The sequence below is a fragment of the Carassius gibelio genome, chromosome A3 (genome assembly GCF_023724105.1).
Source record: "Carassius gibelio isolate Cgi1373 ecotype wild population from Czech Republic chromosome A3, carGib1.2-hapl.c, whole genome shotgun sequence".
Classification (NCBI taxonomy): Eukaryota; Metazoa; Chordata; class Actinopteri; order Cypriniformes; family Cyprinidae; genus Carassius; species Carassius gibelio.
In genome coordinates, this window is record NC_068373.1 from 10,671,792 (window position 1) to 10,687,831 (window position 16,040).

General features: G+C 36.8%; 2 protein-coding genes across 2 annotated transcripts; both read right to left on the reverse strand.

Annotated features, from left to right (window-relative positions):
- Positions 1-1,933: 1,933 nt before the first annotated feature.
- Positions 1,934-6,495, reverse strand: LOC127946425 (homeobox protein Hox-B9a). The gene is made up of 2 exons (XM_052542995.1): positions 5,895-6,495; positions 1,934-3,604 (listed from the first exon to the last, which is right to left on the reverse strand). The coding sequence occupies exons 1-2, from the start codon at positions 6,406-6,408 to the stop codon at positions 3,369-3,371; spliced, it is 750 nt and encodes a 249-aa protein (XP_052398955.1). The 5' UTR covers positions 6,409-6,495; the 3' UTR covers positions 1,934-3,368.
- A 3,243-nt stretch (positions 6,496-9,738) lies between these two features.
- Positions 9,739-16,040, reverse strand: LOC127946433 (homeobox protein Hox-B10a-like). Its single transcript, XM_052543007.1, has 2 exons — positions 13,550-16,040; positions 9,739-12,469 (listed from the first exon to the last, which is right to left on the reverse strand). The coding sequence occupies exons 1-2, from the start codon at positions 14,100-14,102 to the stop codon at positions 12,198-12,200; spliced, it is 825 nt and encodes a 274-aa protein (XP_052398967.1). The 5' UTR covers positions 14,103-16,040; the 3' UTR covers positions 9,739-12,197.

The following is a 16,040-nucleotide window of genomic DNA, read 5'->3' on the forward strand; positions in this document are numbered from 1 at the left end:
AACATATTAGCGTTGGTCATCGCAGACGTCTCGCCAGAAATCCTTTTTGTGGCAGTTTATGGCCCGCTATAAGAGCTGTAGTGCGTTCGGAAATGGAACAAAGGGTGGGCGTCGATTGAATTGGACTCAGGGCTCTCGTGTGGAAGTCCCGATCTCACCCATCCCGACCCCCTACTCTGTAAGGAATCTGGACGATGAAAGAACAAACGCTGTACACAATAAACGACAAATGTGAGAAAGGGGAAGAAAAAAACAGGCTCCCCCAACAGAGACACAGTGTTTACGCAAATCATTTTGCCTTACAGTTATTAGAATCCTGAAACGTTTTTCACATTTTCTTCCATTTTTCTTTTTATCGCGGAGTGTTTGCTTTACAGCCATTTAGTTCTTAACCTTCACAAATTTATACCCTATAAAGTTTTATTACAGTCATATTATTTTATTGCGGCACACCACATTGAATTTCTTTCTCTTTTTTTATGACAGTCGACTTCCCATTTCCTTCGAACATCGAGCGTACATCCTTTCTGCAGTTTGTTTCCTTTCAAAACACCAAAATAAAGGGCGTTAATGGTGTGGCAGGACCCAAAATATCTTCTCAGCCCTAGAATCACCAAGGCAGACTTATGCTGAATTAATATGTGACGAAGGCTGATTTCGCACCCACATCTGCGAGCCAGGACAACTGGCAATGTCTTCAAAAATATTTAATTGTTACAATCTGTTGAATGCAGAACTTTTTTAAGCTGTCTTCTGTCTATTTGCATTTGCGTCAATTGCAAAATGGGTAGGACATTGGCTGTCTATATTTGTAGTCAAATCATTGTATTCTTAATTTTATTATTAGGCTATTATTATTATTATTATTGCTATAAAACTGCATGTGAATGGCCATATTTACCATTGCATTTGACAGTGCACATTTCATCTGCTAACAGTGGGCCTCGCGTCTTACATTATTGAGAGTCTAACTTCAGAGCCTGAAACATTTACACCTTATCCCTTTTAGTTTGCATAATTTATCATGCATCGCCTCTGCAGGCAAAATATCCTTCTTGACTCTTGATGCATAGCTTGCATCTGGAGGATGCGGTATAGCCAAATATAACACCACAAATATCGTAAGGGAATCAAATAATACGTTAAGAAGAGAGCCAAATTAAAGATGTGTCATGGTTATTCTTCTTTCCACATGTGAGCTGCACGTTTCTTCATTCCGATTCAAGATGAATGCTCGAGCGCCCGATAACATATTTACAACATATGATTCTCATTATAAAATGCAGTAAGCATTAAAGCAGAGTACTACAGCATGTCCTTCGCTGAAGCACAAAAGAACGAGATAAAGTTTGGGCTGGTTTACAATCAAAAAACATAAAGGGCAATTATTGTGCCAAATCGGGGAAAGAGGTGACGTGCTAAATAAATAAATAAATAAATACAGGCTGCATACATAAGCCTACATATATAAAAACCAGCCAGGGTTTAATTTAACCAATTAGTCAATGTGTCCGGATAGTATCGATGACACAAAGACATATCATGCACAGCCAAATATATTTATATTAATTACATGATGAATTTTTTGATTCCGAGAGACTTTTGTTGCAGTAATACATCAGGCTGTGCACTCATTTAAAGAGAGAGAGAGATTACATTTTAAATCATATTGTATTTGGGTTACTTTCACCAACCTGCCTATTAGCTCTGTCCATAGAAATGACAATACCTGTGTGTGTGGTCTACATGTAAACTTTAATGAGTCCAGCATCAACAGTGCAATAGCACAGATTAACAATACAACAAAACAATAACACAAAAAGAGACAGAGCAGTCGCGTACAAAATCTATTTAGAGCTTGCGTTGCGAGTTAAAGTCTGGTGTTGTAATTATTTTTATTTTAATAAATGTACAGAATTTAATAAATGCGTGCGTGTGTGTGTGTGTGTGTGTGTGTGTGTGTGTGTGTGTGTGTGTGTGTGTGTGTGTGTGTGTGTGTGTGTGTGTGTGTGTGTGTGTGTGTGTGTGTGTGTGTGTGTGTGTGACTGGACGTGCGTCAAAGACATTGGGAAAAGTTTATGGAGTGATTGACATCTGAAGGTGGCGGCGCTCGATTTCCGTAAAGTCAAATCACAAAAACATAAAAACAAATCTCTAATCCAGCAGAGCAATATGAATGAACGAGCAAATACAGCAAAACATCACTGACAACGGACATGATTCTGGACATATAGCCTACATGGAACCTGTAAACAAAATAAAAGGTTACGTGGATCAGCTCATTCAAGTATGAATTATCTTATGAAATTCTTTTTACAACATATAAAACATTCAATTAAAAAGAAATAAAACCCCTATTAACGTTTTTACAATAAATTAAAACAACAATCCTTAGACCGCACATAAAACAGCTTCGAATTAATACTAACTTTTCAATAACACATACATAAGAAAACTACACAATACGTGGCATGCGCACATTTATGTAAACAACTGCGACCGAATCTGTATTAAAGGTTGTTATACATTTCAGCACGAATTGACTCTATAGGGTTACTGGCACGCTGCAAATACACTCGGAACCTGCACTCTAAATTTCAAAATGATTATTTTGGGATAACTGAACAAAAAATAGTAGGTAAAAAAAACTAATTTCATTCGTGTTTAATTACTTCAGTTTGATACTTGATTTTGTCCCCAAATTATACAAACATTATTGAACGAAACTATAATAGAAGCTATAAAGAAAATTATTATTTAGAAATTATTATTATTACTACTTCTACTACTACTACTATTAGTACATTTGAATCAACCAAGACAAGGCTTTATTCCGCTATAATAATAATAATAATAATAATAATAATAATTTTGTAAAAGTGAGCTCACGTCTTTAGCAAATACGTGAACCTATTTTACAGATAAGCAAAACTTCCCTTGTATATTGAATGAGGCGTATGTTTTGTTAAATACATTTTGTATCAGCACGTCTATGACGAAAGGAATGATGAAAAATGCAGAATTATAGAGATCAACTTTATGAAAAGCACAATATTTCAGCTGCTCTTAGCCTGTTGAAACCAGTTCCTTATCACCTGTTTATTTCCTGGTGAAGTGTTTCTTTCACACAAGTCATAAAATGCAATAAAAGAAGAGAGAGAGATGGCAAGACGTTTTCCCCTTCCTCTGCATCATCTCACTTCTTCCTTGTTCTCTATATGTTGAACGCTGTCCAGTCCTATATGGAAAATGGTGTGTGGATGCGCGTGTGCGTTTTCTTTATGACGCAGCAACACATTCTTGCATCAGCTTCCAGATTTAAAATACTTTTTGTAAACGGCTTGAACGCCTCGCACCAGTCTGCGTTATTATTCTTTGGGCTGGTCCTTATTCATTTTCTTCATTTTCATCCTTCTGTTCTGGAACCATATTTTGACTTGTCGCTCTGTCAAGTTCAGCAGGCGAGCTACCTCGTGTCTCCGGTCTCGGGTGAGGTACATATTGAACAGAAATTCCTTCTCTAGCTCCAAGGTCTGATATTTCGTGTATGGACATCGCTTCTTCCGGGATGATCGAGCGTGTAACCAGTTGGCAGATGGGTCGTCTGCAAATGACAGTCAAAAACAAGAAGAGTAGATCATAATATTAGTACAGATCCCAACATGAAACACATTTCAAAATGCACTCAAAGTTACAGCCTTAACGAAGACGATGAATATTATTAAAACAAAGTGCTTTAGGGCGCCATCACTTACAAATGCATGAAAACCAACGCTATGATTTATGAAAACAAGGCAATTTTAAAGTATTAACTTGAGACGCAGTAATACAGTTCTATGCTTAAACTGTGTACCACCACTTTGTACAAGAGGCAACCTAAATTCACCTGTGATAATTCATGTCATTCATCTCCCTGAAAAGGAGAATGTGCAAGCACTGGATAATATAAAGTTTTCTTTAAAGAGAAGAAAAATAATAAGAAGAAAAGGGCTGAGGGGAAAGAAAGGTTTAATTTGGAACTCTGCAGGGAGTTTAACCATACTGGAATGCACTGTAAAATGAGGTCACATGTGACATGAGATTATCTCCTTTTTAGGGAGAAATGTGGGATGAATTACGGAGGAAGAGCATCTCTAACGAGGCGTCTTCTCCCTCAGTGGTTTGGTCGGGAATGCAGATGGGAGGCTGAAAAATGTCCGTTGTGCTGACTTTTGTTAACATGCACACGGAGAAGCTGAATGTTACAGCGACTCGAGATTCACTGTGATGACGAAACTGATGTCACCTGTGCATACCTTCTGTACCTGCGTGGGTTAAATGACGTCAAGGGAACGATTCTATCATGGTGGTGCTTCGTGCTCTCTTAAAGTATTTGCATGGAAAACGTTCAACATTACTTCACTTTTCAGGGGCTTGCTAGTAGGTTAGAAAAGGCCACGTTTTTATAGTTGTTTCCCTTCTATGCGTGCAACTCCATCGCTTCTGCCTCAAGACATACTCTTCAGTTGTACATCTGGTTTCTAAGATAGGCTATCCCAAATCGCAGTTGTATTTTTATAGTGATGGAATGAGATACACGCATCTAAAATTATTAATGCGCTTGTCATGTCAAGTACAGGCCTCACGGACACATCTACCTTGTGACAAAGACAATGGACTTCTGAGCTTAGGACGCTTATTATTGCATAAACGTATGTTTGGACTGAATCGTATTTTACTCTGATAATTTAGTTTTAACGCAACACATCCCAAAGAGCTCATGTACGATTAATGGGGATGTTGGCTCCTCTGATAACTTAATAGACTTGAGACCTATAACTTTTTCCTTCTCATGGGCAGCCATGAGCACAAAGCGGGACGTGTTGTTAACTCCCAACAACATCATTGCCTTTGCCTACAGTTTATTCTGGACTGCCGCCCGGGGTAGCACATTGGGGATTTCTGTCGCACACAATTCCATTAGTACGCAGTGCTGCTGACTATTTCACGGATTAAAATCAATGGCCTTTTCAAATTCATTGCGACAAAATCGAAAACGACCGTTGAACAAATCCCTAAGATTTTAGCTGCTTTTTTGAACTTGTTGGAATACGTTAGCAATAAACAATTTTACGGCTATGAGCTGAAATTATGTGGATTATAGCTACCCTGCACCGGCTCAAACCCACTCTTGAGGGTGCTCAAGAACAGGCAAGATCAGGGGAAAACATACAGATTTATCATTAAAAACATATTTATGTAATATTACAATTATTTTGTGGTTTTCAAACTATACCTTCACTTCTGGGAAATAGTCAATAATATGTTCGCATAAATAGAATAAGATAAATAAATTAGAGATGCAGATGAAAAGCGAATAAACGTTATAATGTTTTTGATAACCAGTTTTGCTACTAAACATAAGACCAACATTTGCACTATTTAGTATACCTAAGAGACAATTTGGGGAGTCATTGCACAAAAAGCTGTTTACTGCCGACCTCAAACTGGCTAGTGCACTAAAGTGCACTGACGCGCAAATAAGGGTCTCTAACAGTGACAGAAAGAAAAAAAGAGTCTAGGCTACTAAAAGTTACTAAAGAATGTAATAAACGCAAATAACATGATTTGGGGAAATAAAAGCATGTTTTATTAACGTGTGAATCTACGTTACTTCAAATGGGCAGTGCAAAACAGTCGTCAGCAATGCTACGAGCATAGCATGGCTAAATCATACATATTTGGGTATATACACATACTCGGATTAAAAACCTTACATGCTAGCCAAGACTGGAGAATGTTACATGATCATACTTGGCTGCGTGAGGTATCTGCTGCTCTCCGTTGCTTTGTTCTAGTTTTATGACAGCATTAAACGCTTTACAGAGTGTTCACTTCCTAGGTTTATAACTTACTTTGATCCGGTCCCTCTTTGTCCTCGCTGGCTTCGCATATGTCCTTATTGTCTTCAAACCCAGCGCTGTGAGCAGAATTCATCTCCCGTGCTGTAGAAGACTCCAAGATGTACTCATGCTGCCCGACTAGTTTCGGTGGTTCCCCGAGATGTCCCAGGAGCGGCTCCATCTTGACCTGTCCCTGACCGGGCAGAGGTTCTGCTCTCGGAGCGCAGTCGAGCCATGTGCGGAGGTATCGAGTATCCGTTGAAGGCACTGGCTGCGTCGGTATGTACGGATGGTAGACCGCTGGTAAGCCACTGGACGCGTGGGAACTGAATGGACTCCACGACGAACTGAACACTGGAGGCTTGGGCTGGAAGCTACAAGAGGGGAACTCGGGATGCTCGCCGGGTCCCGGTTGTCTAGCACTGGAGTACTGTACATTGGAGAAGCGGGACGCGTTCGGATCTTCTCCTTCATGACTTATAATAGAATCGACATAGTAGTTGCTTAGAGTTCCAGAAATGGACATTCTCGGACATTATATAACGTACTGTTCATTAAAGGGAAAACATGTACAATAGAAATGTGCTTTACTCCCCTCTTCACGGTACTCCTCTCTACTCACTCGCCAACGAAATAGAGCCGGGCTGCTGTGGCGTGCGCTCCGAGCGAAGTGATTGGTCAGACTTTTTTCGCGAGCCTGATAAAGCGTCAATGGGGTGTAAATCAATCCGCCAAGAGGCTGTAAGGAGCTCTCCTCCTCTTGCGCTCTCTATATTTCCCATCTAAATAAATTGTCTTGTTTATGCAATATGCAAAATGGGAATGTGTCCATATATCTCTTCAGATATCTACAAGCAGTCGGGAAAATGTCAACTTAAATTATGAAAGGTTTTGACATTATATTAAGGGGCAGTATATGCAGGGCAGTGACCCACAATAATAAGTGAGAGAACATTTTCGTCTATTAACTGATGTGGCATTATATCGTGATCTGTACAGTATAAGAGTCCTGAATGGGAGGTTGACAATAACTATTTAATAAAGGCAATTTATGGAGATCTTTAACAGGACTTTGAAAGGTATCACAAAAACCAAGTGACGTCTGCATATAAAGTTTACTCAACCGATTTTTTTTCTCCCTAAACTGTTGTTATACCCCCACGTGTTTAAACCTCCGAGGAGGCAAACCTCTTCCTTCGTGGGGTAATAGGAGTACGTTGAGATAATGAACAGGTTTATTGGGAAATTAACAGTCATTTTCCTTAACGAGGGCATTAAACACCACCGTGCGACAATCCTCTTGTATTTATAGAAGAAACTACATGAACTTTTTTGGTCGTTTAATACTATTATAAAATACTACATCAGGCAGCTTTGATTTTTATAGGCCTGATATACTGCCTGTGGCGAGGACCGTGGACGACTGCACTGTATGTGTTCAATCCAGTCGCTCATTTCACACACACAAAAAATAAGATTATTTTTTTCTTCTATTTTATTACTTTATTTAAATACACACCAGTCAATTATACTCTTTCTGTAACATTTTGCAACAGATATTCAGAATTACGCATGCAAAAAGTCAAATGTTTCAGAAAGGATTCCACTGTCTGTGGTGAATGTCTTGGACCATCAGTGTTATACAATATGTCTGTGATTTCAGCGCTTGCTGTGTGTTGGCCGTGCCCAATAAATAGTTGCTGCTTAACATACAAGAATAAATCGAGCCTGTGATGCTATTGTGCCTCAGCTATATAAAGGTGGCAAATCATTTTTTCTACACACAAAAAAAGTACAGGTACTGTGGAGTTAACTGTAAAAAGATAGATAATGCAACTATTACCGTCTTCATTCATTGTGACTTCAGACAGCCCATATAGCTTCGTGCTAATTTGATCAACTACACTCGTAACCATGCGTAAACAGTGCACGTTTCATAATAAGATACATTTGTGCAATAAGTTGTGCAACATAATCTCTAAAACCTCTAAATTGTTAATTACACCAGGAAGAGGCTACATGCTTAAATCACAACCTAGCCATTTTAAAAGGCATTTAACAACACCCTGTAAAAATCAACCCGTGGTCTGTGCGTTACTTCACGTTATGAATTAAAATATATCTGCCTCGAGTGCCTTATGTTGGTACTACACAGAGAAAAGAGAAGATAATCCAAAAATGTGTATTGAAAGCTACACTTTAATCCTCCACTGTAATCGATTTGGATCATATTTCTACTATGAATAAGAGCATAGCGGAACATAAAGGCTATGAAGCTAGTCAAATGTATGACGTGATAGTCTTAAAAAAAGGAGGCATACCGTCACGCCTTAGCTAAGCATTTATTTTAGTAGTGAAACCTTTGTTTAGAGAAGCTGGCTAATGTTTGCAGTATGTGACCACTATTTATTATTATTATTATTATTATTATTATTATTATTATTATTATTATTATTATTATTATTATTATTATTACTACTACATATTCCTGTTAATAAAGAATCAACACCTCTTGTAAGCAAATAAAATTAAATTCAAACAAGTATTAATCACAATGAAGCATCTCAGCACACGTATCAAATAAATAACAAGAATAACGTAATTTTGGACTATTTTGAATATCGTTATAAGGTTAGGTTCCGTTATTTTGTCATACAATTACAAATAGACTTACTCAAAAAGCATCAACAACAAAGATGTGTATGTGCTCTGCTGTCAAAACTCTTCAAGGCAAAGTTTAGGATACCTTAATATCAGCACCGTTTCATAACTGTTTGTAACTCTCGTTTAATGCAGTGTAGAAGAGTGGACCTTCACTGGAAGGTTAAACTGCACCTCTCACCTTCAATATGGAGAGTTTCTTGTATGGTCTAGTAATAGATAGTTGTAATCATAATTCACATGTTGCAAGCATTTGTGTAGGACATTTTTCATATTGCAAGCAATGCATAACCTTATTCTTATGGATAAAACTTTCTAAAACTACAATTTGGTAATAGTTTTTGCTGGTATACGAATGATTTCAGCAATGCATATTGACTGATTGTCCGAATATTGTTATTATTTTAAATAATCAACAAATGCAGTTTTAAGTTTTATACATATTTTTTTTTTCCTACTGCTCTAATGAATTATCTTAGAAAAATATCACAGTTAATCAAATTTATCACATTATAAAGCATTTATGACAGAAATTATGTTGTGGATTTGCCATTAATTGTGGAATTTTATCGATAAAACTTTTGCCATTTTTTTATATTTCAGTGTGAGGCTAAAAATATGCGAACACACACACACACAAGTTAAACAAGAGAGAAAGCAGTCGCTCAGTGCACAGTACACAATTAAACCAACTACAACGGATGAGATCAAAAGAAACGACGTTTTTTCAGAGATCTGGTGTTTGTTGTAATATTTTTTTATGATAATATGAACAATTTCTGTTTGTATAATATAGTAGGCAAAAATGTACAGGTGATCACAATTGATTTACATTGAATGTCCTAAAACTAAAGCATTTAGATATTTCTATAATAATTTAATATATAATTGAGGCATTATGTTGGATTTTTTTTAAACAAAAAATGGGTTTTAAAATGCTCTAGGACTCACTAGCGCGGAATAAAGACAGGCCTTTGTGAAAATGGAGGGGAAATTATCGAAGAAACGTGTTTTGGGTGAAAAGATTTATACTGTTCGTAGTCATGTGTTCAGCATAAACAAATATATATATATATACGTATATATATATATATATATATATATATATATATATATATATATATATATATATATATATATATATATATATATATATATATATATATATATGTACGTATATGTACATATAGGCCTATATATATGTGTGTGTGTGTGTGTGTGTGTGTGTGTGTGTACCAGATACTGAGTGTAGCCAAGTAATATGTCAAAGAAAGAAACAGCGCGATGTAATGGCTGCAATAATGAGCATGATCTGTAAGAAACGCTCCTTCAGATGTTATTGAGCACGTATTTTCAATGAAGTCGACACTGTATCCTCAGTCCACGTCGAACGGACGATGCTGTGTTTAACTGGAGCAATTCAGGCAGTTTCAGGTTCCTGTGAAATTAAACGTCCAGCCCAACAACTTGAAACTACCTAAATCACAGACCAGCTTGGTCTTCTCAGTGTTCAAAGGCAAGACCTGAAAGCCTGCCAGCAGTCTAGCGTCCAAAAGTAGTGAACCAGATGAGCACTCATATTTCAGTGCTATGTCCTCTAACAGAGAGCACCGTTTGACTGAGGACCCGTATTACAGTGCACTAGAGCTAAAATCTCGAGATATCGACTGGAACATTTCTGACCCACTGTGGGGAAAGGAGATAGCGAGAACTGTTTGAAATAAAGTAATTTAAGTTCACAAGCATATCCGGTTCTCTCCAGACTGTCGGCAGTAAAAGGGTCTATTGCCCCCTGTTATAAAAAGAGGCCCCTGCCTGGCCAATGACGTTGGGGATTGTCCCTTCTTAACATGGCGGTTCACCAAAGCAAAGACTGGCTTAGACAAAAGAAGAGGAACTGTATTAAGTCAAGCAACATCAGCATATGTTCAGAAATATTTCTTACGCACCGAAAACTCTCGGACAGAATTGAACAAAAGCAAACAACTGATACATTTTATCTTCACTTAATTGAAACGTACAAAAATATAGCACATCTCATAACACAATACAAATGTAATAATAAACGTCCTTCACAATTCAAAATAACAATGTTTCAAACATCCATATGTAAAGTTCACATACCTTTACCATTATATCCGGTTAACACTTCTTAGTGCACATATTTAAAAAGTAGCCTATTCTCAACCCAACTACGCTCAAAATATTTTTCGGCCATTCAAATATAGGTCTATTAATGCAACCATGAGATATTTGAGATAATGCAAACGAAAGCAGGACGTAAAATGAATCCAGATGGTTAAATATAACTTCACCTTAATTTATAAAATTAAAATCGGAGCTCCATTTTGAATGTACAAGAAATTGATCCAAAAGATAGTATAATTTGTGATGCACTTACGCTATATGTTTTTTTGATATATGTCTGGGTAAAATTAGATAGCCAAAATAAAATGAATAAAAAAAGTAATAATATATTTTATTTTATTTTGAATTTATTGTTAAAATAACGACTCCACATCGTCGTATCAATCAAACTGAATTTCAAAAGGTTTTGCTCAAATTAAACTCAAATATATTTTTCTTATACAATCTATTCTACACCCAAAATCAAGTAGCCAAAATCTGTTAATATATCTAATAATAAAATAATTTGTTCACAATCTGCTAATAATTAAAGTTTTGTAATTGATACAATTGACAAATGCCTTCTCCTTTAATTATAAGATTAAAGAAAGCTTCATGCCAGATTATTTGTCTCCCCAAGCTATATGGTGTCATGAGTTGAATTCTTGAATTCTATAAAATAAAAATAAAAAAGTAGGCCTAATTTAGAATGTAAAGCTTGTATTACACCTTTAAATTTTACCTTTATAGCTCTACTTAGTTTTCAGAATGCGTTGTCGCAATACTAAATTACAGCACTGGAGACAAAGTAATTTTCAAAGTGACCACCATATATAATTAATACATAAACTAAACGTTTTATGGTCACGTAGTGCAAAATTTTATTTCATGATGCACGGCTTTTCAAAACAGAATTTTTAAGAATAATAGTTTAAGTTATACATTCGACCATGCTTCAGCATAAGAAGAAAATCTGTGCCTTTTCACTCGAACCAATATAACGAGACAACAAACAACATTTGAAACAAAACAACAGTACCTTTGATTGATGTAACTCCTCTGATAATGGATTTCCTTTTAGGACTTTATTTATTTCTTTACTCGGGAGTGTCCGCGAATATTCAGCCTACCTAAAATATCAAATGCCCTGTCTAAAAAATGAAATAAAAACAAAGAAACGCTTTTTTAAACTCATAACCTGTATAAAAATAAATAAATAAAAAAAAGACATCAATAAACAGTGTTCATGGGCCTGTGTAAATATGACAAGCTTGCATCAAATAGCAAAAGACTTGTCTTCTTATTTCATTACATTTTTCTGTTCATCTTCATGCGTGGTTTTAAATTGATCTCTCTTACACTTTCCTTACAGAGCACATATTGTGAAACACCGTGGTAAGATGTGACTGATCGCTTCCTCTCGTTATTCCATCAGAAGAAGCAGTTGCATCAATCCACTCGCAACTGCTGATAACAGCAGTGATTTGTGCGCTGAGCTCGCTCTTTTTAACCGTCTTACAAAACAAACTAGACAGTGAAATTTGTGCAAGGGTCCCTTGTCTGGTGCTCTTGAGTCATTCTTTTCAGTTTCATCCTGCGATTCTGAAACCAAATCTTAACCTGGCGGTCGGTGAGATGTATGCTCCGGCTGATCTCCAGGCGGCGCTCGCGAGTCAGGTACATGTTGAATAGGAATTCTTTTTCCAGCTCTAAGATTTGGTGTTTGCTGTAAGGACATCGCTTCTTCCTCCCTGCTTTCGCCCAAAGCCAGCCGTTTGCAGCGTTTTCTAAAGTCACGTCTTCAGATAAAAAGAGAAAGAGAGACACGGCTATTATATACAGTCGCCCTTCACAGTGAGCAAACAGCCACTGAGCTTGACTCTCGCGGCCATTACCTGGCTGTGGCCGACATTTTATGACAGGAAATAATGTCAGCACAGACTACACACTGTGGTCAGTGAGAGGGGGAGAAAGGGAAAAAAACAAATGAGGAGAAAGGGAGAGAACGATGCAGGATATGAACTACACAAACATTTTGTAGTTCATTTGTTGCAAATATTCTCTTAACTAAACCGACTTGAATCATTTATATTTTGCAAATAACTGGTTCATAAAATAGACGAATCCTAAGAAAATGTTAATAATAAAAAATAATAATAATGTATTGCCACTCACATTCCAGAGGTTGAAAAGTCATAGCATACTTGTCACCTTTAAAGTTTTCTAATGTATGATAACTTCACTCGTTCTTTCTTAAATTTTTTGTTAAAGGTTTTGCATCATAAAAATATCTTAAAATATTGCATTTCGGGCCAAACAAATAAAATAGGCCTTCATAACAAGTGAATATAGCCTACGCTATACACATACACCTTTTAGAAATTGTAGGCCTCTCCCACGATTAACAGAGTCCTTAAAACGCATGTAGCTATTGGTATAAAAAATAATAGTAGTTATATTTCCGTGCTGTTCACAATCTGCTGACAATAGTTTAGGTTTACATAGGCCTATCCTTAATATAGGCTAGGCCTACTCTACACACACTTTCAGCAATTATATACTAAATAAATCCAGAAGTGAGTCTCTTCGTTATGCATCAATAAAAAGTGTCCTAAAGCAATGTCACACCTGGCCCACACTAAGGTTTCCAGTTCACAATGGATCCTTCCGCTGTTTTGATGTTCTGAGAAACGACGTGCAATTTAGTCTGTCTGGGGCAATTCGGTGCAATAAATTCATTTTCAAGCCCTGGCTCTCTTGTCTCAGTGGCTACACCCTTCAACAGCTTTCGGAGAGGGAAAAAATCAAATAAAATCTTGTCTTGTTCTTCGATGGGCTTGCTTTAAACGCTGCTTTCTCTTTTAACCTTGTTTACCCACCTTGCGTCCTCTCTCTGTGAGTTTTCTCGTCTGTCTGGAGAGTGTTTGGCTCTGTGTCGTCTCTGCTTCTCTGACTGATGCTCAGTGTGGTAATGATGCTCCCGTTGGTTCTGCTTCCACTCCACTGGCTTGGGTATTTAGTGCTTTCCAGCGTTAAACAATGCGTTTCGGGTTTACTGTCCGTTTCTGAACAGGAAGGCGCGGAGAAAGACAGACTGTGCAACTGTTGGGAGTCTGAGTGGGAAGAGTGCGACGGGCTCTCTGGATCCGTGTCGGTATTGAGTGATAGGAGTTTGTGTCTGGAGTAAATAGAAGCTTCTGGACGATGGTCTTCAGTACCGTTCAGAGAGCCCATATCTGTCATCAATCTCCTGAAGGCGGAGATGCCGAGACTGGCTTGCCCTGTCGGGTCCACAGAAAAATAGAAGGGTTCCTCTTTTCGATTTGAAGAGCTGATGAGGCACGCGCTGCCATGAGGAACCTGGACGGGACTCAAGTGCTCTCCATCCCAGTTCACAACTCCATGGAGAAACTGGTGACTCGGCAGAGCCATGGCTTACTCAACCAGGGATATCTGAGTCTGTGTTACTGTCTGAAGCGCATACACTGGGTTGGTCCCGCTATTTTGGATCTGGCAGTCCAGATTAGGACGTGAGCCTCCGTACGTCTCACGCAGAGGATCCTTTAGACCTGGACTATCGGACTATCGAAAGATTTCCCCTCAGACAGTGTGATTTTTCACCGCAGAGAATTTTTCGGAGCATGACATTGCTGGAGCATATTTTGGGCCAATGCAACAGTGTCCCTTACTATTGGCTTTTGAACGAATATGGCGCACGTACGTCTCCTTCTGCTGCATGCCAGCTCAATAGAGACTGGGGTTCACGGGCAAGCTCCTCCCCTTGCAGAACTGCTTACTTCAAGTGCTTCATCAAGCTTCCATCCCAGAACATTGGGATTTCACCTTTTTTAAAGTCAAGACTATACCATTTTATTTGGGATGTTTGGAAGCCAAGAAGACAATCGTATTAATCTTGAAGATTTGAAGATTTAAATATATATATATATAGTCAAGGTGAACTAAACTAATTTAGCAATGTCTTTATTTATTAGGTCAGCATGCATGTTACACTGGGTTTTTTGCGCAATTGATATTGTTACAAAATATATTAAAAAAAAGAACTAATTGTAATTTCTGACATTAAAAGTAAATAAAAAAAAGAAAACACTTATGATAAGAGTCTAAAATTGGCAACACGAATATTTAAATGGACCCCATGTATATATTCACAGTTGGCTAATATAAACTGAATTTATTCGCACCCGCTATTTTATTATAACTACAATAAACATAGTTTTTATTTTTATTATAGATTCTGCAGCAATAGCACAATGCTTTATTATATATATATATATTTTTTTTGACAAATTAATTTAGGCTATATTTTATATTAGAAAAACATAACAGATTCTAGTAAAATAGCAAACTTTGTAGGTCAAATTTTGTTTTGGTCAAATATGTAATATTAATAAATATGTTTAGTATGTAATGTCTATGTTTTGTTTCAGAAAACAAGCTTCAGTGAGAGCACAAAATATTTTAACGGTGTAGTAAAACTACATCTTCAATAAAATGTTTTTTTTTTTAAATGGGTTTATCCTCACAACCATTTGTCTAGATTCTAAACGATGTAAAATTAATGATTGTGATATATATATATATCTCACAATCACAATCAATTTATATATATATATAAAAATTGAAAGATTACAAGACACTGAAAAGACACTGAAAACTTTCTCCTATGTTGCTGTAGACGGTAAAATAATGTTGACACACAACAAACAATTATTATAACGCATCATGAATACGATTACGTAACAAATCCACAAATGTGGAAAAAACGAATTTATCGGCCTCTAATGCACAAATTGTGCATTTCATAGCAGCTTTTATCAGCACGATTTTATCAACTGCAGGATTGGATTTTTGTGACCAAATTAACTTTTTGCTTATGACATAATCCACTAGATATTAGACTTAAAATAAAATACAATTTCATTATAGTTTCTGGATGGGCGAAAGCCGTTTTTCTTCCAATTGTAGTGCGCGCTCAATGTCCAGCTTTTAAAATCAAAATAAATGAGTAACATTCTCTAAAGCAAATATATTGTAAATTAGGTATTTTTATCTTACATACCACAATATTTTGCTATCCTTATTTCCCGAGAATGGGAAGCAATACTGTTTTGTGTGATTGCTCAAGTGCAAAAATTTTAGGACAAATCTTAAAAAAAAGAAGTTTAAAATCGACGATGAATAGGATACAATAAACATTTGTCTCAACATATCGTCATATATTTCATTGCCAATTGTATTTAGTTAAAAGGGTACAGGATGCTCACAATCTTAGTCACTGGATTACTTGGATACCCCATTTGGTGATAAATAAACAATTTACTAATTAATGCATGTATGATTGTAACATAC